The following is a 19,487-nucleotide window of genomic DNA, read 5'->3' on the forward strand; positions in this document are numbered from 1 at the left end:
GTATATTTGCGTATTGTTTGTTATAGAAACACAAAATTGCTGAGGTTGAAGGCTCTTCTGAGATCGTGTAGACCAAATCTGCTCAGAGTAGGGTGGTCTAGAGCATGTTGCTTAGCACTTTCTCCATTTGGGTTTGGGTGGATGGTTTTATTAATAGCTTGCAAACATTGACATGTTTGTTGCTTCATCCCAATTCGTGTTCATGTGTGCTGTTTAGAGGAGGAGATAGGGATGAATGGGGATAGCTTTAGAGGCTGTGGTGGTGGTGTCCTCTTGTGGTTATACAAAGTTATGAGTGTCAGTAGTGGTGGGCTTTTTACTAAACAATTAAAGATGTTTTGTTTATCTATTATCTGAATTACCAATACTAAAAGAACCTGAAAATGTTTCCTCTTTGGATGATATTTTGCTCATGACCAGTTACTCGTACCAGTTGTTTTGAATATAGGAACACAATGAGCAACTTCTTGTTGCTGAGAGGGTCTGTTTAGTTTGTGAATAACATCTGCAGAAATTCAGCTTCAAATTCTGCTGAAATTATGTTACTATGGTGTATTTGAAGCACACTTGGTTTTAAGCACTCGTCCAGAATTTTGCCATTGCACTATGTTCAATTAAAGTTCCAAATTAAGTAGTGTTTTTTTGATGCTGTCTTACCCTTGAAGCTCCTGAACTGCCTCTAGTCTCTTAACAGATCACAACAAACTCCTGAACCTGCTTTGCATAGCAATTTTGAAGCCTTTCATTAAACTGCCTTAGCCATTTCTGTGCTGAACATAGGGTGGTCCATGTTAACAAAGGAAGCTAGTTAAAAAATCACTAACCTTGCTGGAAAAATTCAGTGTTGTGAGCCGTTGATACTCTATCTGGGGCAGACTCTGTCTTTAATATAAAGAGTATATGGTGAGTGTGTCTGTATGTGTGTTAAACGCTGTTATTTGTTTCATAGCATTTGCAATACTAATGATCATTTTTCTTCTCTTTAATCAGGACAGAGCTTGGGCTATGGTTTTGTGAACTACGTGGAACCGAAGGATGCTGAAAAAGCTATCAATACTCTGAATGGATTGAGACTTCAAACTAAAACCATAAAAGTATGTAGTGTTAATTATGATTTAAAGAAACTGAAATGCTTTGGCTTATTGTTGATCAGATACACTTGGAAAGGGAAAACAAATCATGTAACTTAATTGTTCAGCTAATGTCAGTGAAATAGACTGAGGTGTTATGTAGCAGATAGTTAGTCCTTTGTAGTCTGTTTAGTTTATAATTTGTAGGAAACTTGGAACTTTTCTTTTTTTTTAATGCACTTAACATTTTAGGTGTGAGCTTGGAATTGTTTTAACTGAGGAATTGTGTTGTATGCCTCAGTTACAGAAATGCAATGTTGTATATAGTCTGAACAGTGCACTATGTGCTTTCTGCTTTCTTAAAATTGCATAACTTACTAATAATTTCTTTTCTAGGTTGCTAGTGTCTTGTTTCTCTTACAAATCCTTAAAATGAAATGCTAAAACAAGTCCTTTGGTAATATAAATTATTGGACTTCTAAGGCTCATGTTCGGTACCCCTGTTGGTTTGTTGTTTTGGGCTTTTTTTGTTGTTTGTAGCTGCTGCACCTCTTGCTTTACTGAATTCAGTTTCTGGCATTTCTAAAAGCAGAAATCGTGAGTTATTTGTTCTCATCTACTGTCCTGATCCATTATCAAAAGAGTGAGGATACTCACTTGAGCAATTGTTTGAGCTCCAAAAGCTTGAGAAAGAGGAGATGAAATAAAATACAATAAATCAGGTAATGCAGAGTTTTTAATGTGTTTATCAGGTGTATGTGCCTGAAGGTCATCAATATTCAACCAGACTATCTTTTGTCATTAAACATCAGGGTTTGCTAGCTGATTGCTTGGATTGTGGCTGCACTCCAACTAGTATCATGTTTGAGCTATAAGATAAAGCTCACCTCTAAAAGGCTTTAACTTAAAAAGCAGTGTAAAGCCACTTAAAAATGACTGAGACAAAAATAAGATAGCAGTAGTTATGGTAGATTGCCCTACCAGTTCTGGATTCATAAGTTTTAATGAAGAGGATTACACTATTTGAAACTTAAACACTGCTGTTTAACAAATGATGAGTCATGACTCGCAATAACAATGAATGAAATACATGGATAAATGCCTTGCTACAGAAAGCTTCCTACGTGCTTCTGGCAGACTTCTTGCCCCCAGGCAGTCTCTCCCATTTTCTGCTCTGGGGGAAATTTGTTTCATGTTCCAGGTTCTTTAAAGATGTCTTTTGGGTGGTGGTGAGAAAGGGAATGGGTTTGTGTTGCAGTAGTATGTCAGGTACATGGTATCTTTGCATTTAGTGTCTTGATTTGGACAAATGAAAAAAGCATCTGTCCAGAGTAGAAACTTGGAAGTTCTGGTAACTATATATAGCCAGGTAAAAAAAGATGTTACAGAAAATCAAAATCAAGCCAGGTCTCTGAAACCAAATGATCCTGTAAGCAGGTTTTCAGTGACTGACTTTGTTGCTGGTATATGAATTCTTAATCTTTGTTCACCTTGCTGATTAATTAATACAGTGACTGTATTTCTGCAACTAAAAATCACTCAAAAAAAAAAAGAAGTCGGTGGTGGGGGGAGAAGTGAAAATAGAGTATACAGATGTGGGTGGTGATAATGATGCTCTTCCTTTCCTGCCTTACCAGGACATGAAAATAGAATTGTGGGTTGTGAACAACACCAAAGACCCTTGTAGTGAGATTAAAGCTTGTGTAATTTTTCAGGGATTTGTGCCTGAAATGTCCTTAGCTAAAGAAAATCTGTAACATTTCAGTTGTCACAAGCTAAAATGAGGACCTCTTCAACAAAATAAAGACTGTTAATTAGAAAAGATACCTGTAAGTATTGCTTGTTCATGTTACAGGTAAATCTCGGTGTCTGGCTACCTACATTCAGCCCAGTTAACTCCAGCAGAAGCTTTCAGTGTTAGCGTACATGATTTGAGGGGCAGAGCTGCTTTACTCACTTCTCTTTTGCTCTTCCTTTTTGGCCACAAGTTGAGTTTCAGGTCAAGTTTTCATGACTGTTTAAAGAGGCTGGTTTTACTTCCACACTGCAGAAGGGGCAGAGGCTAGGTGGATTCCTAATATGTTTTAAGGCTGAGGCATTTGTAGATTGTACAGTTGCTCCTACTGTTAAAAGGAGGAGGGTGTCTGTGTGACAGTGACTTGAAAGGCAACTAGCCAAGAGTGTGTCTGCCTTTACCTGAATCAGCAAATCCCGAACCTACTGTGAGGCCCTTCGTAATTTGTGTATTTCTCAGGTGAGCTGAGGGCAATAGTGAGCAGAATTGAAGTTGATGTCTGAGGCCTTCACTGCCTCTGGGGCAACATGTGGGTGGAAGAAGTCACCAGATCTCAATACCAGGACCTTTGCAGAAACTACTTACCGTTTATACACCACAGTGTTCCTACTTCTTTGGAGATGATACTTCAATTAAAGCTTGATAAACTCTGAATCTAATCCATAGATCTGCTTCCAACCTTAAAAAATAGATGTCATTGAGATTTTTATATAGCCCTTCATATGAAAAGTGGTGGAATACTCACAATGTTAGTGGGTATTTTGATTTCAAAAGATGTTTGTTCTCGCTATACATTTTGGAGACTTCTGTAGAAATGCTTGTTTCCCAATAGTGTATAGCACTCGAAGGAACTTTGGTTAGGTGATGGACCCTTATATTGTGGGTGACTTGAGAGCATTCCCACATGGAGGGAGTTGTCCTCATCCTGATGTGTGTTGCAGTCTATACTGGGGTTGTGCCATAACTCTGATCTCTTGTTTCTGTACTAGCTTGTTAGTCATTGAATATATATTTTCTGTGCAAAGCAGTATACCTACACATACAATAAGGTACCCTCAGTGGCATAATTTACGGGGTTTTTGCCATGTAAACAGCCATATTTATGTTGCAAGCAGCCTGTGAAGTTTGGGCTTAATTTAATAACTTAATTTCACATTAAGTTTGAGTAATCTTAGAAAAGGTAAATTTTTGTCTTCTCTTTTGGAAGAAGCTGTTGCTGGGAAGCACTTTGGCTCTCTTGTATATAAAAGCCAGTGAAAATTTCTGTCTAGAGTGATTACTCTGCTTACCCACTTGCTTGCCTATGACTTTTTATCATTTAAGTTGTCCTTGAAAGATCAGGTCATACCAAATAGAGAAACCTGGTAGGAGCGAACAGCATATAAGAGCCTCCTACTTGCACATAGTGACAAAAAATTCAGTGCATTGTTTTTGTTGGCCTGGTTTCTGCTTAGAAGAGCAGAAATCCTCAGTGGCTCCCCTACCCTTGCTCTAGGAAAAGCTTAAAAAGATACAGGTGAACTTACTATGAGAATATCTGAATAGGAGTGTTTCCACTGTTACTACTACAGTCATGGAGCACTTTGCTGCAAAATTTAATATCACTAGAAAATGAAAGAGTGGTTTTGGATTACCTTCATAATCGGGGACTGAGAATTACATGAACCATATGCAACTCATTCACCAGTTTTTTCCTCTCGGCAAAGTAAGATCTACGGCTAAGATAACTTCTTACTATAGTGTTACCTATTGCTTTTAAGTATCAGTTTGATTTGTGTAAGTAGAGCAACAGATTCCACAGACTTTTAGTCTACAGGTCATCTTCTGGGCAACTACGTAAAGAACATATTCCAGTAGTTAGCTGAATAACAACTGTATTCCAGAGGGTGTAAGAGGAAAAAAAAATCCCTTCACTTACTGTGGTGAACAGAATGATAGTACAAAACAGAGAAAAATGCACAATAATACTGTCAAATGGGTATTTTATGACTATGAATAGATGTCTGTTGCATTCTGAGCTTATGATCTCTGCCAAATATTTCAAATTGCCATAGGGGCAAAATACTCATAATGCCTTAAACAGTTTTGAAAATGTGACTCAAATTCATTGGTTAACTGGAAAATTGTATTCTATTTTATATAATTAAGGCACATCATGTTAGTGTTTGTATTACCATCTTTAAAGTAAAGCTGCTTTGGGTAATTAGCCAAATTCCCTCATATTCCGCAGTGTCTAGAAGACATCTCAAACCTTTGATTTCATGTGCTTCAGAAGATGTGAGTGAATGGAAGAAAGGTCACTCAGAAGTACAACCAGCAACACACAGATTCCACAAAATTCAGAAACAAGATATTGTGGGTACCCCCAAATTCTGTTTTCATACTAACCCCTACTTAGTGGCCATATTCAAACTTCACAGATAAGTTTTGAGTCCTGTATGTGAGGTAACTTCCAGGAACTCACCTACAAAGCTCTCATTTTGGCTTCACTTGAAATACATGAATTCTGTTACTCAGAATGAGTAAAGCATATGTGTGCACAAACTATGTAATTTGCTGATTGCTCTTCCCATTTCCTTTTTTCCCTTGTTTTAGCTAACTCTTGACCCAGCCTGTTTGTCCTCCCTTTTGTCTTTACAGAATTGTACTCACAAGCCACACTAAAATTCAACAATACCATTGCCATCTTCTTCCTTGTGTCATTTTAATTTCAGTTCTTAGGTAGAAGTCCCTTTTCCAACATCCATGCTTTACTTAAGATGTAATTAGAAGCTTGAGGCAGCTTTTCCCACTTAATTCTGAAACATCTGGTGTTGGCCACTACTAGACTTATGTATGTCAGTCTGGGTTTGCAAAATTAAAACCAGACTAAGGTAAACCTTGACCAAGCAAAATGCCAAAAATGAATTCCAGAATCCATGACAGATCTGTGTCCACTTAGCAGAGGCACCCTCATCTCCTTATGAACCCTTGCCTCTATTACAATAAGAAATTAAATCAAAGGCAACAAGTAATAATAATAGTGCATAGATGACAGAGCAGCCTGCTATTGGAAGCATTTCTTCTCCTTTTCATTCTGTTATGTTAATTTGTGCAAACAGTAAACAGGAAGTAGGAGAAAAAGTGTAAAATCAGCATCTACAACATCTTATGCAAATGTTTCTAGTTATATTAGGTATAAAAAGAGGGAATTTACAAACTTGGGGTATACTTTGGAGTTGGATCTGTTATACTGTGAAGTATATTCCAAAGAAAATAGTTTACCCCACCAGATTAGGGTATCATGCAGATCTGAGGTCAATTCATACCATTGTATTTTCGCCATTAGTTAATGAGTTCTACCTAAGAAATACTCAAAGATAGAAAAAGGCAGGTGACTCTAGTCCAGGATGCAGAGCCCAGGCTGAACCAATGACAGCTATGGCTGCCCACTGCTGTTTATCTCACACCTGCCAGAGCTGTGAAAAGCTGGCACAGTTGCTGTCACTATCCCAGATGTGTTGTGGAGGATTCCTCTTTCCCAGGTCCACCGCTGCCTGTCTTGACTGTCAGCAGCATGCCATCTCCTCCTCCCCATCCTCCCCAGCAGCCTTGCCTAGTCTGCTAAGGCAACTTGAGGTAGGTCTCCAGTTTTCTTAAAAGGAACTGAATCATAAATGTGTAAAAGGACAGAAGAAATTTTGTAAGTTGCTAGGTTTTGGTTCACATTTGGTTGTAGGGTGAGCCTTGCTAAAAGATACACACAGATGTTATTTGCCAGACTTGGTTCTATTCATCCTAATCATACAGCAAAAAGAAACCCAACCTTGGAAGTGCTCAAAGCCAGCTTGGACGAGGCTTTGAGCAGCGTGGTCTAGTGAGAGGTGCCCCTGCCTGTGGCAGGGGATTGGAACTAGATGATCTTTAAAGTCCCTTCCAGCTCAAACCATTCAATGATTCAGTGTGGTGTGAGACTTCTATAATAAGAAGGGCAATAAGATTCTTTGTCAAAGTGGACAGACAAATGGCCTGTCCTTGAACTGGCATAGAGCTGTGTAAGAGCTGTATGTGCATATATATGTAAATATGTGTTGGGGGGGGGATATATATTTTGTGCAGGCTAGATGCCTTGGAATTACCATTTTTTATAAGAGGCATTGTTTATCTAGTCATTCTTAAAAATCAGAGTTAGTAAGGTTTCCTTCTCTTTTTAAGTTTGGTGGACTATTAGGGTGTTTACATGGGTAATTAGCACCTGTCAGGGGACTAGAGATTTAAGAAATATTTTATCTGAAGTATTAAATCTGTAGGTTTTCTTCCTACTCCTTTACAGCTCTGCATATATTAAAAAAAAAAAAAAGTAAAAGGCTTATATAACATTTTGCCAACTTCCTATTGGAATGAAGTTTGACAAGATCCTTGGCTTACAAGCAGATGTCCTACTTTGCCAACATCACCTAGTTAAAAACATCCTGCTGTAGAAAGCTGTGTACTGAGAAGAGCTAGTTATCACTTCTGCATAGAACAGTTAATACTAAACTATCAGCTTTATGTATGCTGAAATTGGAGTACAGCAAGGTAAGACTTGGGAGTGAGGAATGTGCCACAATTTTATTAGTGTCCTCTGAGGTAGAGTGTCATTAAAACTGGGCATTATGCAGTGCAGTTTCACTTGCTGCCTTGAACCATTGCTTAGATTTAGAGTAAGATTAATTTTAAAGGACTTAACCTCTAACTTGGCTGTTCAAGATCGCCACCTCTATGAACATGTGATAGTGCTCTTGAAAATGCTGTGTACGCTCAAGAGAAAACAACAAAATGCTGATAAAATGAACATGCTAGTTTTGATTTCTGAGTTGGTGCAGCAGGTAATAGGTTGAGATTGTTCCTGTCTTCACTGCTGATACTTGTAGAGGGAAATTTTGGTAGTGTCACTTATTTTACTAATTTTTTCATTGACTGATGTCCATGGGGAGCAATCAAATATGTGAGTTGTGTAAAAGTGTTGAAATACCAAAGGCAAGTGAGCTGTGAAGGTGAAAGAAACCCTCCTCCTCAATTTTTTTTTTTTTCTCCAGCACTAAAGAGCATTGATCTAGTGAGTAGCAAAAGGGATCCCATGTGGAGGTTTAATTAAATATAGTGAGGTTTACTAATGCTGTCAGTCAGCAAAGACTGAGAAAGAAGGACATGATGCCAGACCATTTAGTGGTCTTGACAGGGTAATTAAATACCTCAGGACTGTATTCTTAAGATAAAATTGAAGTGCTGTAGCAGATGAAGCAGAGGAACAATTTGTCTTGGAACAAAAGTAAAGGTGGTGGGTTTTTTGGTGTGTTTGTTTGTGGTTTTTTTTGTTTCCCCCACCCCCCGCAGACTTCTCAGGAGTTACATAAATGATAATTATACACTCTTACAGCTATGTTACAGTTAAAGCTTTGACAGCATTTCCATTATAAACTCCCTCCTCACCCTGCACATGACTCCTTACTCGCAGGTAAAATTTTTTCTTCACTGTAATCCATATCCCCTAAGACTTTGAATGTTACTTCACCAGCTTAAGCTGGCTGCTTGTTTTTCATGTTGCTGAATAATATTGAGAGAAGGATTAACTTCTTGAATGCATATTGCTGTCACTTCCTGTAAACCATATTATGGCCATATGGTTCTTCATCAGTTCCTAACTACTCTGAGGAAAATAACTGTGTGTCAGGCTGAACTACAAAATGCACTAATCATGCCTCCAGCAACTACTACTTCAGCAGCTTTAGTAGTGGCTGCCCCATCCCTGACAGTGTTCAAGGCCAGGTTGGTTGGGGCTTTGAGCAACCTGGTCTAGTGGAAGATGTCCCTGCCTGTGGTAAGGGGGGGTTGGAACTAAATGATCTTCAAGGTTCCTTCCAACCCAAATCATTCTATGATTCTATAACTGCACAGCTTGTTTTCTGTTTGGCCCCAAGTGCTGTGTTGTAGCTAATTAGAGTTTCTTCCAGAAGTCTGTCCTTGATTTCCCTGAGGCAGAGGATTCTTAGACTGATGCAGCTCATCCTAAGACTGCCGAGCAGGTTTGCAGCCAAAATCCTCTGGTGCAGGCAGGTCCTTCCTAGAGCCTGCGTTAGGGGAGTTCTGACACAGAAATGGAGGTAATAAAAGTGGCCAACAGCACTGAATGGAGCTGAAAGATGACTGCAAGTGTTGCTTAAAAGCCAAGCCCTATGCAAGTGGGAAAGGCCAACAAAAGCAACAAAAAAGTGCTTGTTCCTACTGAAATAATTTATGCATATTTTGGTCCTCTAACCTCCCCATGCTATGTAAGTAGAATATTGCTTTCTGCATGTCCAGAAGGCTTCCAATGCCAGGCATGGAAATATGTCTGGGTTTCGGGTTTTTGTTGGTGGTGGTTTCTTGGTTTTTTTTTTTGTTTGTTTGTTTGTTTTTTAGGGATTTTTTCTGTTTAATCCAAATAGTTGTTTTGTGCAAAGAATGTTTTTTTTTTTGTTTGGTTTTTTTTTAATTGCAAAATGTAGCTGCGTTTATTTTTGAAATTTTGGGAGTCTTTTGGACAAATTGACCTCTATTAAGCTAGTGGCTTACAATTTCTTTTGACATATTAAATATTGACTCTGGATGTCTTTCATCCATGCAGTAGTAGTTTTTCCTGAAAGGTTTTAAGGTATTCCAGTGAAGCAATAACTGTAAGTGGCAATGAATGTTCTGTGCATTTCTATAAGGTGTATCTGTAGAATGAATAATGCGAGAGAGACAGAAGGGATGTGTTTGCCAGTGTCTGTCAGCAGCAGCAGCTCCCTAGACACTGTAGACAAAAGTTGAAGTACACTTGTTTCCTTTGGAATAAGGGAAAACTAGTGAACAGATTCACGTTAACCCCAAAAGCAAGAGAATTTGGGTCTGCTGTTTGAGATTTGTTCTTGTTCTTATTATTCCTGAGCTAGGTATTATTCTGTTTACTCTTGACCTCTAAAGTATGAAATTATATGGTTTTTCATTATAAGTGTCTGAAGCTTGTGATGCTTTTGTTCAGTGGTTGGGCATGAGTGGGGACGGAGTGTTCATCAGAATTGGGAACGGACAGAGGAAGGACTTTGAGACTATCTGAAAGTGAAAAGTAGGAAACTAAAAATGCTTGTGAATGATCTCATTTCTTATCTTTTATTGTACTTTAATTCTTTTTAAAAGACAGTTATAGTTATAACTGCAGATTTTATTATTCTTTCAAAGGCAAAACACAAAAAAGAGAAGCAAAACACAGAAAAGGAGCACAGTCAAGAGCTAGGAACTGAAGTTGCTGAGGTGAAGTGCAGTTACCACTGGAGAAGAGCTTACCAACAGATCTGGTGAATTCTGTATTTCAGTTGCGCTCCTCATCCACTCTGTCCTTACAGTAGAGTACCTGTGTTCAGAATTACCTAAAGATTACAGAATTAATTTAAATTCTAATGCAGTTTAGGGCCCATTCTACTAGAAACAACGCAGTTTAGAGCCCATCCAATCCTAGTCATCATACCTGTCCTTTCTGATCTTGACCTCTACAGTGAACAGGCCCTTTTGTCTTAATCAGTGATTATATCAGGAACACAGAAGGAAAGGCAGTTCACACTTTGCAAGGTCAGTCTCTGTGGACACTTTCCTGTGATCAGGTTTCAAAAGCTGTGAGAGACTACATTTGCAAGGAGACTTCAATAGGAGTTACCTGCAGAGAGGTCATTCTGTAGTTTTGAGAAACACATCCCTTCTTTCCCCCATCTCAGACGCCATACTGAGTTTGTGAGTCTGGGTGTGGTGTGGTATATTTAGCCTACAGCTCTTCAGCAAACTCATTACCTAAATAAAATTATGCTAGTTCAAAGGAAGAATTTTATAAAATAAAGGTACTCCTGTGTTAGCTAGTCATGCTGATGTGAACTACTGTGCCCATCAGTAATAACTAAGCATTATAGAATCATAGAATGGTTTGGGTTGGAAGGGACCTTAAAAATCCCATCCTCTTGCTGTGACAGGGTCACTTTCCACTACACCAGATTTAGACCTGCTTTTACAAAAAGCTCCTAAAGAAGCTGGAGCTTCAACACTGTTCTAGTTGGGCAGGTGATTTTGACATGGAGGTGGCTGCCCTGGTCAGTGTAGCAATCCTTGTGTGACAGGGCTGTAGAGGATTTGTTTTCGAGAGTACAAGTAGCAACTGTTATTATTCTGTGCTGCAGTATCTTGAGACAGTTACCGACTTTGCAGTTCCCTTATAAATTCATCCTGTTTGTATACTCTTTGCAGAGAAAGCTCTTGATACCAGGGCAGTGTACTGGTGAGCCATTTGTCCTTGGAAGTGTAGCTCATTATGATCCCCCACCAGTTACTACTTCATGGCCAGATCTGGTTGTCACTTCATCTGTTCTGTGGAGGAACAAACTTTCAGGTGATTCCATTCATGCCCTCAGCTGCCTGGGCACAGAACAGATGTGGATCCCATGGCTGATCTCAGCACTGCTGCTCTGCACTGTCAGACCTTCCACCCTTCATGAGACATGAACTGAAATAGCAGAACCTTTTCTGGTGGTAGTGCTGAAAAGCTGTTACTTTTGATGTCCGCTTTTTGAATGGGTTGCCTATAGCAGGTCAGGCTGTAAAAGAAAAGTATTTGTGGGATAGGGTTATATTTATTTACACACACAAGTGATGCTGTAAGTAGTATATTTTTATAGTTTCACAGAATTGAGTTTAAATTACCTTTACAGAGGGAAGTCTGTGTTTCAAATTTGCTCTGCCCACAGGAATAATCACTGCTGAAAACTTGCACTGAGAACTTAAATTTGAGGGGTATGTACATGTTTAACAAGGCAGTCTTGTATATACTAGGGAAAGTGGCCTTCAAGCTTTATTTGGAATGCAACTATCTTTCATTTGAGGGGAAACAAAGTAAACTTGGTGAAGGTACAGCAACAGACTCTCCTGTTTGAAACAGCCTATCACTGGTTAGTGACAGCTGAGACCTGCTCTGTGCTGTGTGCCTTCCCAGTATAAAGCTGCTTGGTTTGCAGGAAGTTTTAACCCATTTTCATCTGTACAGGCTGGGTGGTAATTTATTTGGACTTTTTGTTGGCGTTTTTTGTGTTGTGGGTTGTTTTGTTTTTTTTTGTATTTTCCCCCACTGGAACAGTCTTAGAACTGGGTACTATCCACAAGGCAAACAGCTTTCTAAGCTGAAAGTTTACACTGGAAGTTATTGAACGTAAACATATATTGAAATACTGATTTTAACACTGAAAGATTTCAGACTGAAAGACTTGTAAGAGTATCTCAAGTAAAGATGCTTAGAATTTAATATCCCTTATTCCTGTAATTCTTGCAGGTAGTACAAACACTGTTTGCCTCCTGTATTACCAATAGAGTAGGAGATGAAAAAGATGAAAGTATGGTGCTAAGGTGCCTATAGATAGTAGCATACCGAAAGAAACTGGAACATTCAGTTGTAGGGTCTGGGTCTCTTAATTCTTTCTAGAAAATCCTGTAGTTTAACCTGCTAGCTTTCACAGCTTTGACTTGAAAATTGTAAATCAAATTATCTTGATGCTAGAGAAATTAAATATTAAAGCAGTGGAAATACATGGATTTAGTGGGGTAATGTTTTCATTTCTAGAAACAAATTACTTTCCTACTAACTGGAGTACAAAGCTTCAGTGAAACTGTTTTTAAATTGGTGTCTCCAGAGTAACTGTGTTCAATGTTGTACAGTGTATGTGATTATTAACTATTTAAAACTGTAGGCTTTGTGGCTAGTCCTTGACTTGTGCTGTGTTCAGTGGTTTTGACATTGCATAACATTAATGCTTACTCAGTATTCACTTGTTGAAGTAGCTGTGGAAGTAATATTTTAGCACAGCTAATAATTCAGTGCATATGTATATTGTTTGAAGAAACTGAATCTATAACTGTGGCCAGGTAATTATTAAATGAGTCAACTGACAGGATACAGATAAGGAGATGAATCTGGAAAATCTTTAAATCTGTATCACAAGGGGACTTCAACATCAATAATGAGTAGAAATGGTATATCCAATACTTCTGGCAAGCTTCTTTCGTGTGGGAATTAATTCCCTTATACAAGTAACAATTTGTGGAGCATTTTTTTCTCTAGTTGTGCTTACTTGGAATACTCACAGATAACTAGTAATGTTCTGCCAAAGTAAATCAAGCTTCAGTCACACTAGGTTTCTGAAGTTCTGTGTTTCCTCCAGATTTCTTGCCTGGCCAAAACTTCTGGTCCTTAGCAAGATAGAGGTAGCGTTTGGATATTGGTAATGAAGTACTGATTTCACTTTGTATGTTATACCTGTGACTAACATGCCTAGATCCCGGTATGCAGCCATTAGAATACAGCAGTCATAACTGTTATACTTTCCACATAAGCTAATCTGTGATTGGCATATGTTACTAGATGTGAAAAATACCTTGTACACTTAAAGAACTCAACAGCAGTGACACCAAAACTGAGCTGCTAATGGGACTGTTTACTGGCTAGAATTTACTGCTTTAGCATACTTGCTTTCTTTAAATTTCATTCAGTATAGGCCTTAACTGCTATGTCCAACTCTGTTCCAAATGACATTTACCAGCTATGGCATGGGCAGTAGATATCAGTGGATTAGCTGTCCCTGTAAAAAAAATCATGCATTTGTCAGAGGAAAATTGAAAGGAGTTTTGCAGATACTGCTTTATATCTTGACAGATTCCAGTTCTGTAGTGTAAGGTAAACTTGCAGGAAGTTAGCAAACACTTTTTGTGGATTTTGCCCCTTCTGAATGGCCCAGAGCGAGTTTATATCCTTGATATGTGACAGCATGTGTCCAGCAGTGTTAATTCCCCTTTGGAACACATTATTTAACTCCCCTTGGAAAGAATAGGGGGAAAATTACTTCATCCCTGGTCTTATACAAAGTCCTTTATCCTGGTGGTGTTACCTTCACTTGATTAAAGTTACTCCCAGACTCTGGGTAGAAGTCTGTTTTAAAGAATTTCCTCAAGATGTGTTGTTGCAGTATCACAGAATGGCTGAGGTTGCAGGCACATCTGGATCCAGCTGGATTTTGAAACATCTCCAGGGTTAGCTACAGAATCTGAGTAACTTCTAATGCTTGACCACCCTTTACCATGAAAAGGTGTTTACTTCTGAATGAAATCTGTACAGAATTCCAAATGAACTTTTCAGTGCTCCAGTTTGTGCACTTTGCCTCTTCCTGTTATTTGATCCTAGAGGGAAGAGTCCAGCTCCATCTGTCTTCCTGTGTTTGTCAGATTTTTCTGGCTAAGATCCTCTTGAGCTGCCTTTTCTCCAGACTGGCCAGCGTCTGATCTGTCAGCCGCTCCTTGCAACAGAGATGCTCCAGTCCCTTAATCATTTCTGTTGCCCTTTAGTGGACTTTATCTGGCTATAAATATCCATGTTGTACTGGGGGATCATAGAGCTGGAGACAGCCTTGCAGAAGTGTCTGACCAGTGCTGAGTAGATGTGAAGGATAACTACCCTTGACCTGCTGGTAATGCTTCTACTAATGCAGCTTGGGTGGCTGTTGGCTGTCGGCTGTCTTTGTCTCAAGGGTACATTCTGTTGGCTTATGATCAGTTTGGTGTCTACCAGCACTCAAGGTTGTCTGCCAAGCTGCATTTCAGCTAGGCAGCTCCCAGCACGTACTGGTACATGGGATTATTTCTCATCTCAGAAAGAACTCTGCTTTTCCTGATGTTGAATTTCTTTTGACGTTTGAGGTGATATTTCAGTCACTGGATATGGTGAGCAGGGATATCAGCATGGTTTTCAGACCTATAAATCTGCTCTGGCAGCTTGCTTTAAGAACTATGGTATCCACATCTGTGCTACTGGGTTATCATAATCATCAGGGAGGTCCATCAGTGTTATACATGGGTAAGAAAAGAGAGTTTTAGTTTCATTCTCAGCACTACTGGACATGGAACTGCAGATCAGGCAGATCTTTTGAGTTCATTATTTGCTTCTACCCGACCTTATCATCACTGTCCAGGAGGGAAAGAAGTTTTAGGTATTCAGCAGTGACCTCACAGGTCACTTATTTGACTTAAGGTTTTTTCTTTGCTTCTTAAGTGTGTGTCTTTCTCGAATTGTAAAAAAACACACCTCTCATTTCTACTTACATTGTATTTCCTCAGTTTTATTCTATCTAATGCATCAAATCAGAATGACTTTGGTAGTAGTAGGAGGCTAGATGGAAAGTCCAATTACTGCATTAGATTGCTTAGAAAATGGAGCTATTTAATCTCTCAACATCTGTAGAACTACTTCTAGAACAAAGTCTAGGTAGTTCAGAAACTGGGAAACAGTAATGCCATAAACTATAGCTTAAGGGCTTTGGCAGACCTTTGTCTTCTATTCACACACACTTTTATCCTATTTGAAAGGAATTTGTGAGGCTTATGTTCAGCAACCTCTATTCTATGAGCTTGCAAGCATGCATGCTTAGAAGACAGCTTAGTAACAGGTATTTGAGTTCAAAGCTAATATAAAATCCATAATACCTCCTTAATCAAACCATGGGGGTTTTGAGTTTCTTAGTAGTGAAATGTTATTTGACTGGCAGTCAATAGCTTTCTTGGTAAATAAAAACATAAGTCACTGTGTTTCTTCCTTCCTTAGCTGATAATCACTCCCAGGAATTGTCTTCTATCCAGGACCTGGCCAAATACGAAGAAAAACTTGTGTTCGACAGCTTAAATAGGACTAGATGAACAGTTTTCAGTGAATCTCCAGAGAGAATTAAAAGCTGACAGATAAAACTGAGATGTGCCAGTGATGTGTGCAGCTATACAGCTTCCTTCCTCTGGTTTATCTATAAGTAGTGCCTGCCCTCCCCTGCTTCACTTAGTGTCCAACTTCACTTTAATAACTGAACACAATGAACTGTTACAAAATGGACTTTGTTGCTGTGCCCTCCTACTATGTTGAGCTAAATCTGGGGGCCTGAAAGGGCTTACTTTGAAAATTTAACTTACCTGTTCAGAACTGCTTGGGTTTTGGTAATTGAGGATTTTATTGTTTCTAGTTCCGACTACTAGGCAGTGTGTCTCCATTTTCTGGCCCTTGGTCTCCTTAAGGTCATCCCGCCAAATGGCATATGGAGCTTTTATGTCTCAATGGTGCTCATAAACCAAGTGGGCAAATTGCTCAAGGTATTTTATTCCTTAGCTGCTGTATTTGCTTACCTCTTGGGTAGATATCACTGTCCTTGCTTCTTGGCAAACCTTCTGCTGTTTTCCTGTCTCTGGTGCAGGTTACCTGTTATTCCCTGGTGCACAGAGATCATAGATACATAATTTTACCTGTAAAAGAGTAGGAAAGTGACTCAAGATACAGAACCTGTTCTTATAAACATGCATGTATGTAATGTAAGGGTTGAACATACAGAATTTGAAAAAATGTCTTGAAAGTATAGGATTTTGACTGCACAGCTGTATATTGGAAGCAGATTTACCACTTTTTAAGGAAAACAAAACAAAACCCAAAACCTTGCTTTTACAGAAGTTTGGTGTTAAACCCTTAAGCACAGAACTTGTAAAATCAGCCACTTGATCCCTGCCTGTGTCAATCTGCTGTACAGCTGGTAGCTGAAATGTGATTCCTCTTCTCTTTCTGACTTGCAAGACTGCTTTCCCCTGAACTTTATTTCTGTAGTTTTTCTACTGCTGCTTATTGTCCTTGACTTTGCAAAAATTCATGTAAGGAAATAGGATGGTTAAACAATAATGGCAAAGTAAAATAACAGTAGGGTCTCTCCTGTTTTCCTCTGAAAGAGCTAATGTTGCTGATGAGATCTGGATTTGAGTATTGAATCTACTCTAGCAAGTTCTAAGAAATCTTAAGAAGCCTTTCCTGAAGGATCTGCTAAATTTCTCATCCACCTTGTGAAAGGCTCTTGAGAGTGAAGTATTCTGTTGTGCATGAACGTGACTGCTGTTCTTGTAACATGTATTATCTGGTCTCTCATTTCCACCAGTTTACAAGATTCCATCATTGCTGTAATTAAAAGTGGTGCTACAAAGTATATGGACGGATTACTTCCAGTGTTGTAAAATTGCCATAATAGCTTTTTGCTACTGCAGTTCAGATAGTTAGAGACTTTTTGTGGCAGGTTACAAGCACATAAGTCCTGAACACTCCTGCTGTGGGAATATGACTGTAATAGTTCGTACTGTCTTCTAGGAATAATCTTGCATAGACTTTCTTAAATGGCAAGAATAAAGGCAAAATGGAATGTCTAACCTAAAAATTCCCAACTAGTCTACAAAATAATCTATTGCTTTCTGTTCACACTGTATCTTGAAAAATTGTGAGATATGTCAAAGACATTTTTAGATGTGGGAGGAGAATTAGTTTCTTGGAAAATGCCGATTGTTATGTCTGTGACTGGATTTATGGAAGAGGTCCCTGTGACATGGGAAGCTGAGGTAGGATTTACACATAGCAGATTCCTGGTGGAGTGTTTTGGTTGGTTCATTTTTTACACCTTGATCATACATATTGGATTAGTTTTTGCTAAAGGGTCTGTGGCTTTCTCCATGGCACCATCATGGTGGTAGTTTTCATGAGCATTCTGTGGACAGTTCCCTAGCGCACATTTCTAAAAAAAGTGAGGAGGCATGTAGAAGAGGGCTAATTTATCTTTTGTTCAGTGGGCTCAACTCCAGTGGAAAATAATTCTTCAGTGTGGCTTTACTGCAGTTGAAACAAACCGAATGGAAACTGGGAATTTCTGTTACTCCTGTTGTAAGGCTGGACATTGGCAGCTTTTCTATTGCAATTAAATTGGCACATCTCCAAAAAAGTTAATTAGGAGAAAAGGCTGAGGTTATCTCCAGCTGCCTGTGGGGGGGATCAGTAGACAAACACTTTGAGCACAGATTTTTAGGTCTCATGTGGATCTTGCATTAGAAGAGCATGGTGCTGTGGCTTGCAGAGGTCTGTGTTGGATAGTGCATTATCTCGGACAGCTACAAGTTTTGTAGGTCAGGCCTGTTCAGCCAGCTTTGGAAGATCCCTTGAACAAAGCTTCTTGGTGAAAGTCTGAACAATCACAGCAGTGTTCAGGGTACTGCTTGTTTAGTCTCCAGGGTGCTCTATTTCAATTGCCTCTTACTGGAGTTCCATAGGAGTCTAAGAGTTTGCTGATGTGCATGGAAATTATATAGGTGGAGGATTTGAAAATAAATGTCAAAGTATTAGGTGAAAGATACATTTACAGAGCTAAGTTCAGCTTCCCAAAGCTGGCTGACCCTGCATTTCAGGGAGGGAAGGAAAGGAGAAAAATCTGACTGCTTTTTGAGGCGCCTTTTTATCTTAATCTTTTTATAGTGAAAATCCCAAATAAAGTGTTTTGTCTTGTCCTGTTCCACATGCATGGATATTGTGGTCTAGTGTTCCCTGTAATAAGGATAAAATGCTTACATGAACTCTGTAGGAGACAGTGAAATCTTAGAGATACTGTTTTTGTTCTGTGTGTCTAAGGGTTGAAGATTATAATTGATAATCTTACAATATTTCTGACTGTCTCTTTGAGTCAGCAAGTAAAAACCTCTGTCCAAAACAACTTGAGAAGCTCACTGTCGCTTGGCACTTAGTTGTAAGAAGTGTTGTTTCTGGTGCAGAAATTGGTAACCTGCTGCTGAGATGAAATGCAAGTTGCATTCCCACTTTTGCCATTCATTTTTAGGCTTATAAAAGTGATGTAGCAGAGTGTCTGGACTTAGTGAATGATGTCGTATCATTTGATAGCAAGCTCAACACATGTACAGAGGGCACAGCACTTGAAACACACTTGTAAACCTTTAAGAGCTTTGGGCTGTCTGTCTCTCAGAACAGCTTACATGGTTCTATTTCAACTGTTTAAAAATTGTTTGATGTCTAGGTTTTTTACTTTTTTCCTAAGGTTTCCTATGCGCGACCAAGCTCAGCTTCTATCAGAGATGCAAATTTGTATGTTAGTGGACTTCCAAAAACAATGACACAGAAGGAACTGGAACAGCTCTTTTCCCATTATGGACGCATTATTACTTCTCGTATTCTGGTTGATCAAGTCTCAGGTAGGTAGGCAGTTTTGCACTTCCTATCATTTTGGACTGGAAGCTTAGAAAATATTTTGCCTTTCAGTACAACCATCTTTTCTTGTATGGAAGGTGTATGCAAGCCAGAAAATGCAATTTTCTGATGGAGTTGTTCATAGATATGCATGGACAAAAATAGATTGTGGATTGTACTGGACTAGCTTGAGTAATTTCCACCCTGAAGGTACAGGTTTGAAGCCTGCTTCATGGCTTGTAATAAATTTACAGCTGCTATAATCTTCCTTTCCAAGATGCTGTATGAAAGTAGTCCCTGTGCACCTTATGAAATGCTATTAAACACGTTTTTATAAAAATAAAATTTCATGTGCAAATGCAAAGCTAGTTCTCTGAGGCTAGGATAAAAAAGACCGGACTAGTAATTGCTGTTTTCAGGGTAGCCTCGTTAACTTCAGAACTGAACTGAAGAACATGAACTTTGAGTTCCTCAGGAGCAGTTAAGTTATGTCTTTGAGGAACTAAGCTGTAGCACATTAGTTGCATTG

At 39.0% G+C, this 19,487-nt stretch overlaps 1 protein-coding gene across 12 annotated transcripts in view; it reads left to right on the forward strand.

Annotated features, from left to right (window-relative positions):
- The window catches only part of ELAVL2 (ELAV like RNA binding protein 2), a 94,824-nt gene that overhangs the window by 66,817 nt on the left and 8,520 nt on the right, over positions 1-19,487 (forward strand). For all 12 annotated transcript variants that reach the window (XM_065662800.1, XM_065662798.1, XM_065662808.1 and 9 more), the window contains 2 exons: positions 991-1,094; positions 18,810-18,963. In XM_065662800.1, coding sequence (XP_065518872.1) covers positions 991-1,094; positions 18,810-18,963 — 258 coding nt within the window. The remainder of the gene's footprint in view (positions 1-990; positions 1,095-18,809; positions 18,964-19,487) is intronic.

This window comes from Lathamus discolor, chromosome Z, assembly GCF_037157495.1.
Source record: "Lathamus discolor isolate bLatDis1 chromosome Z, bLatDis1.hap1, whole genome shotgun sequence".
Classification (NCBI taxonomy): Eukaryota; Metazoa; Chordata; class Aves; order Psittaciformes; family Psittacidae; genus Lathamus; species Lathamus discolor.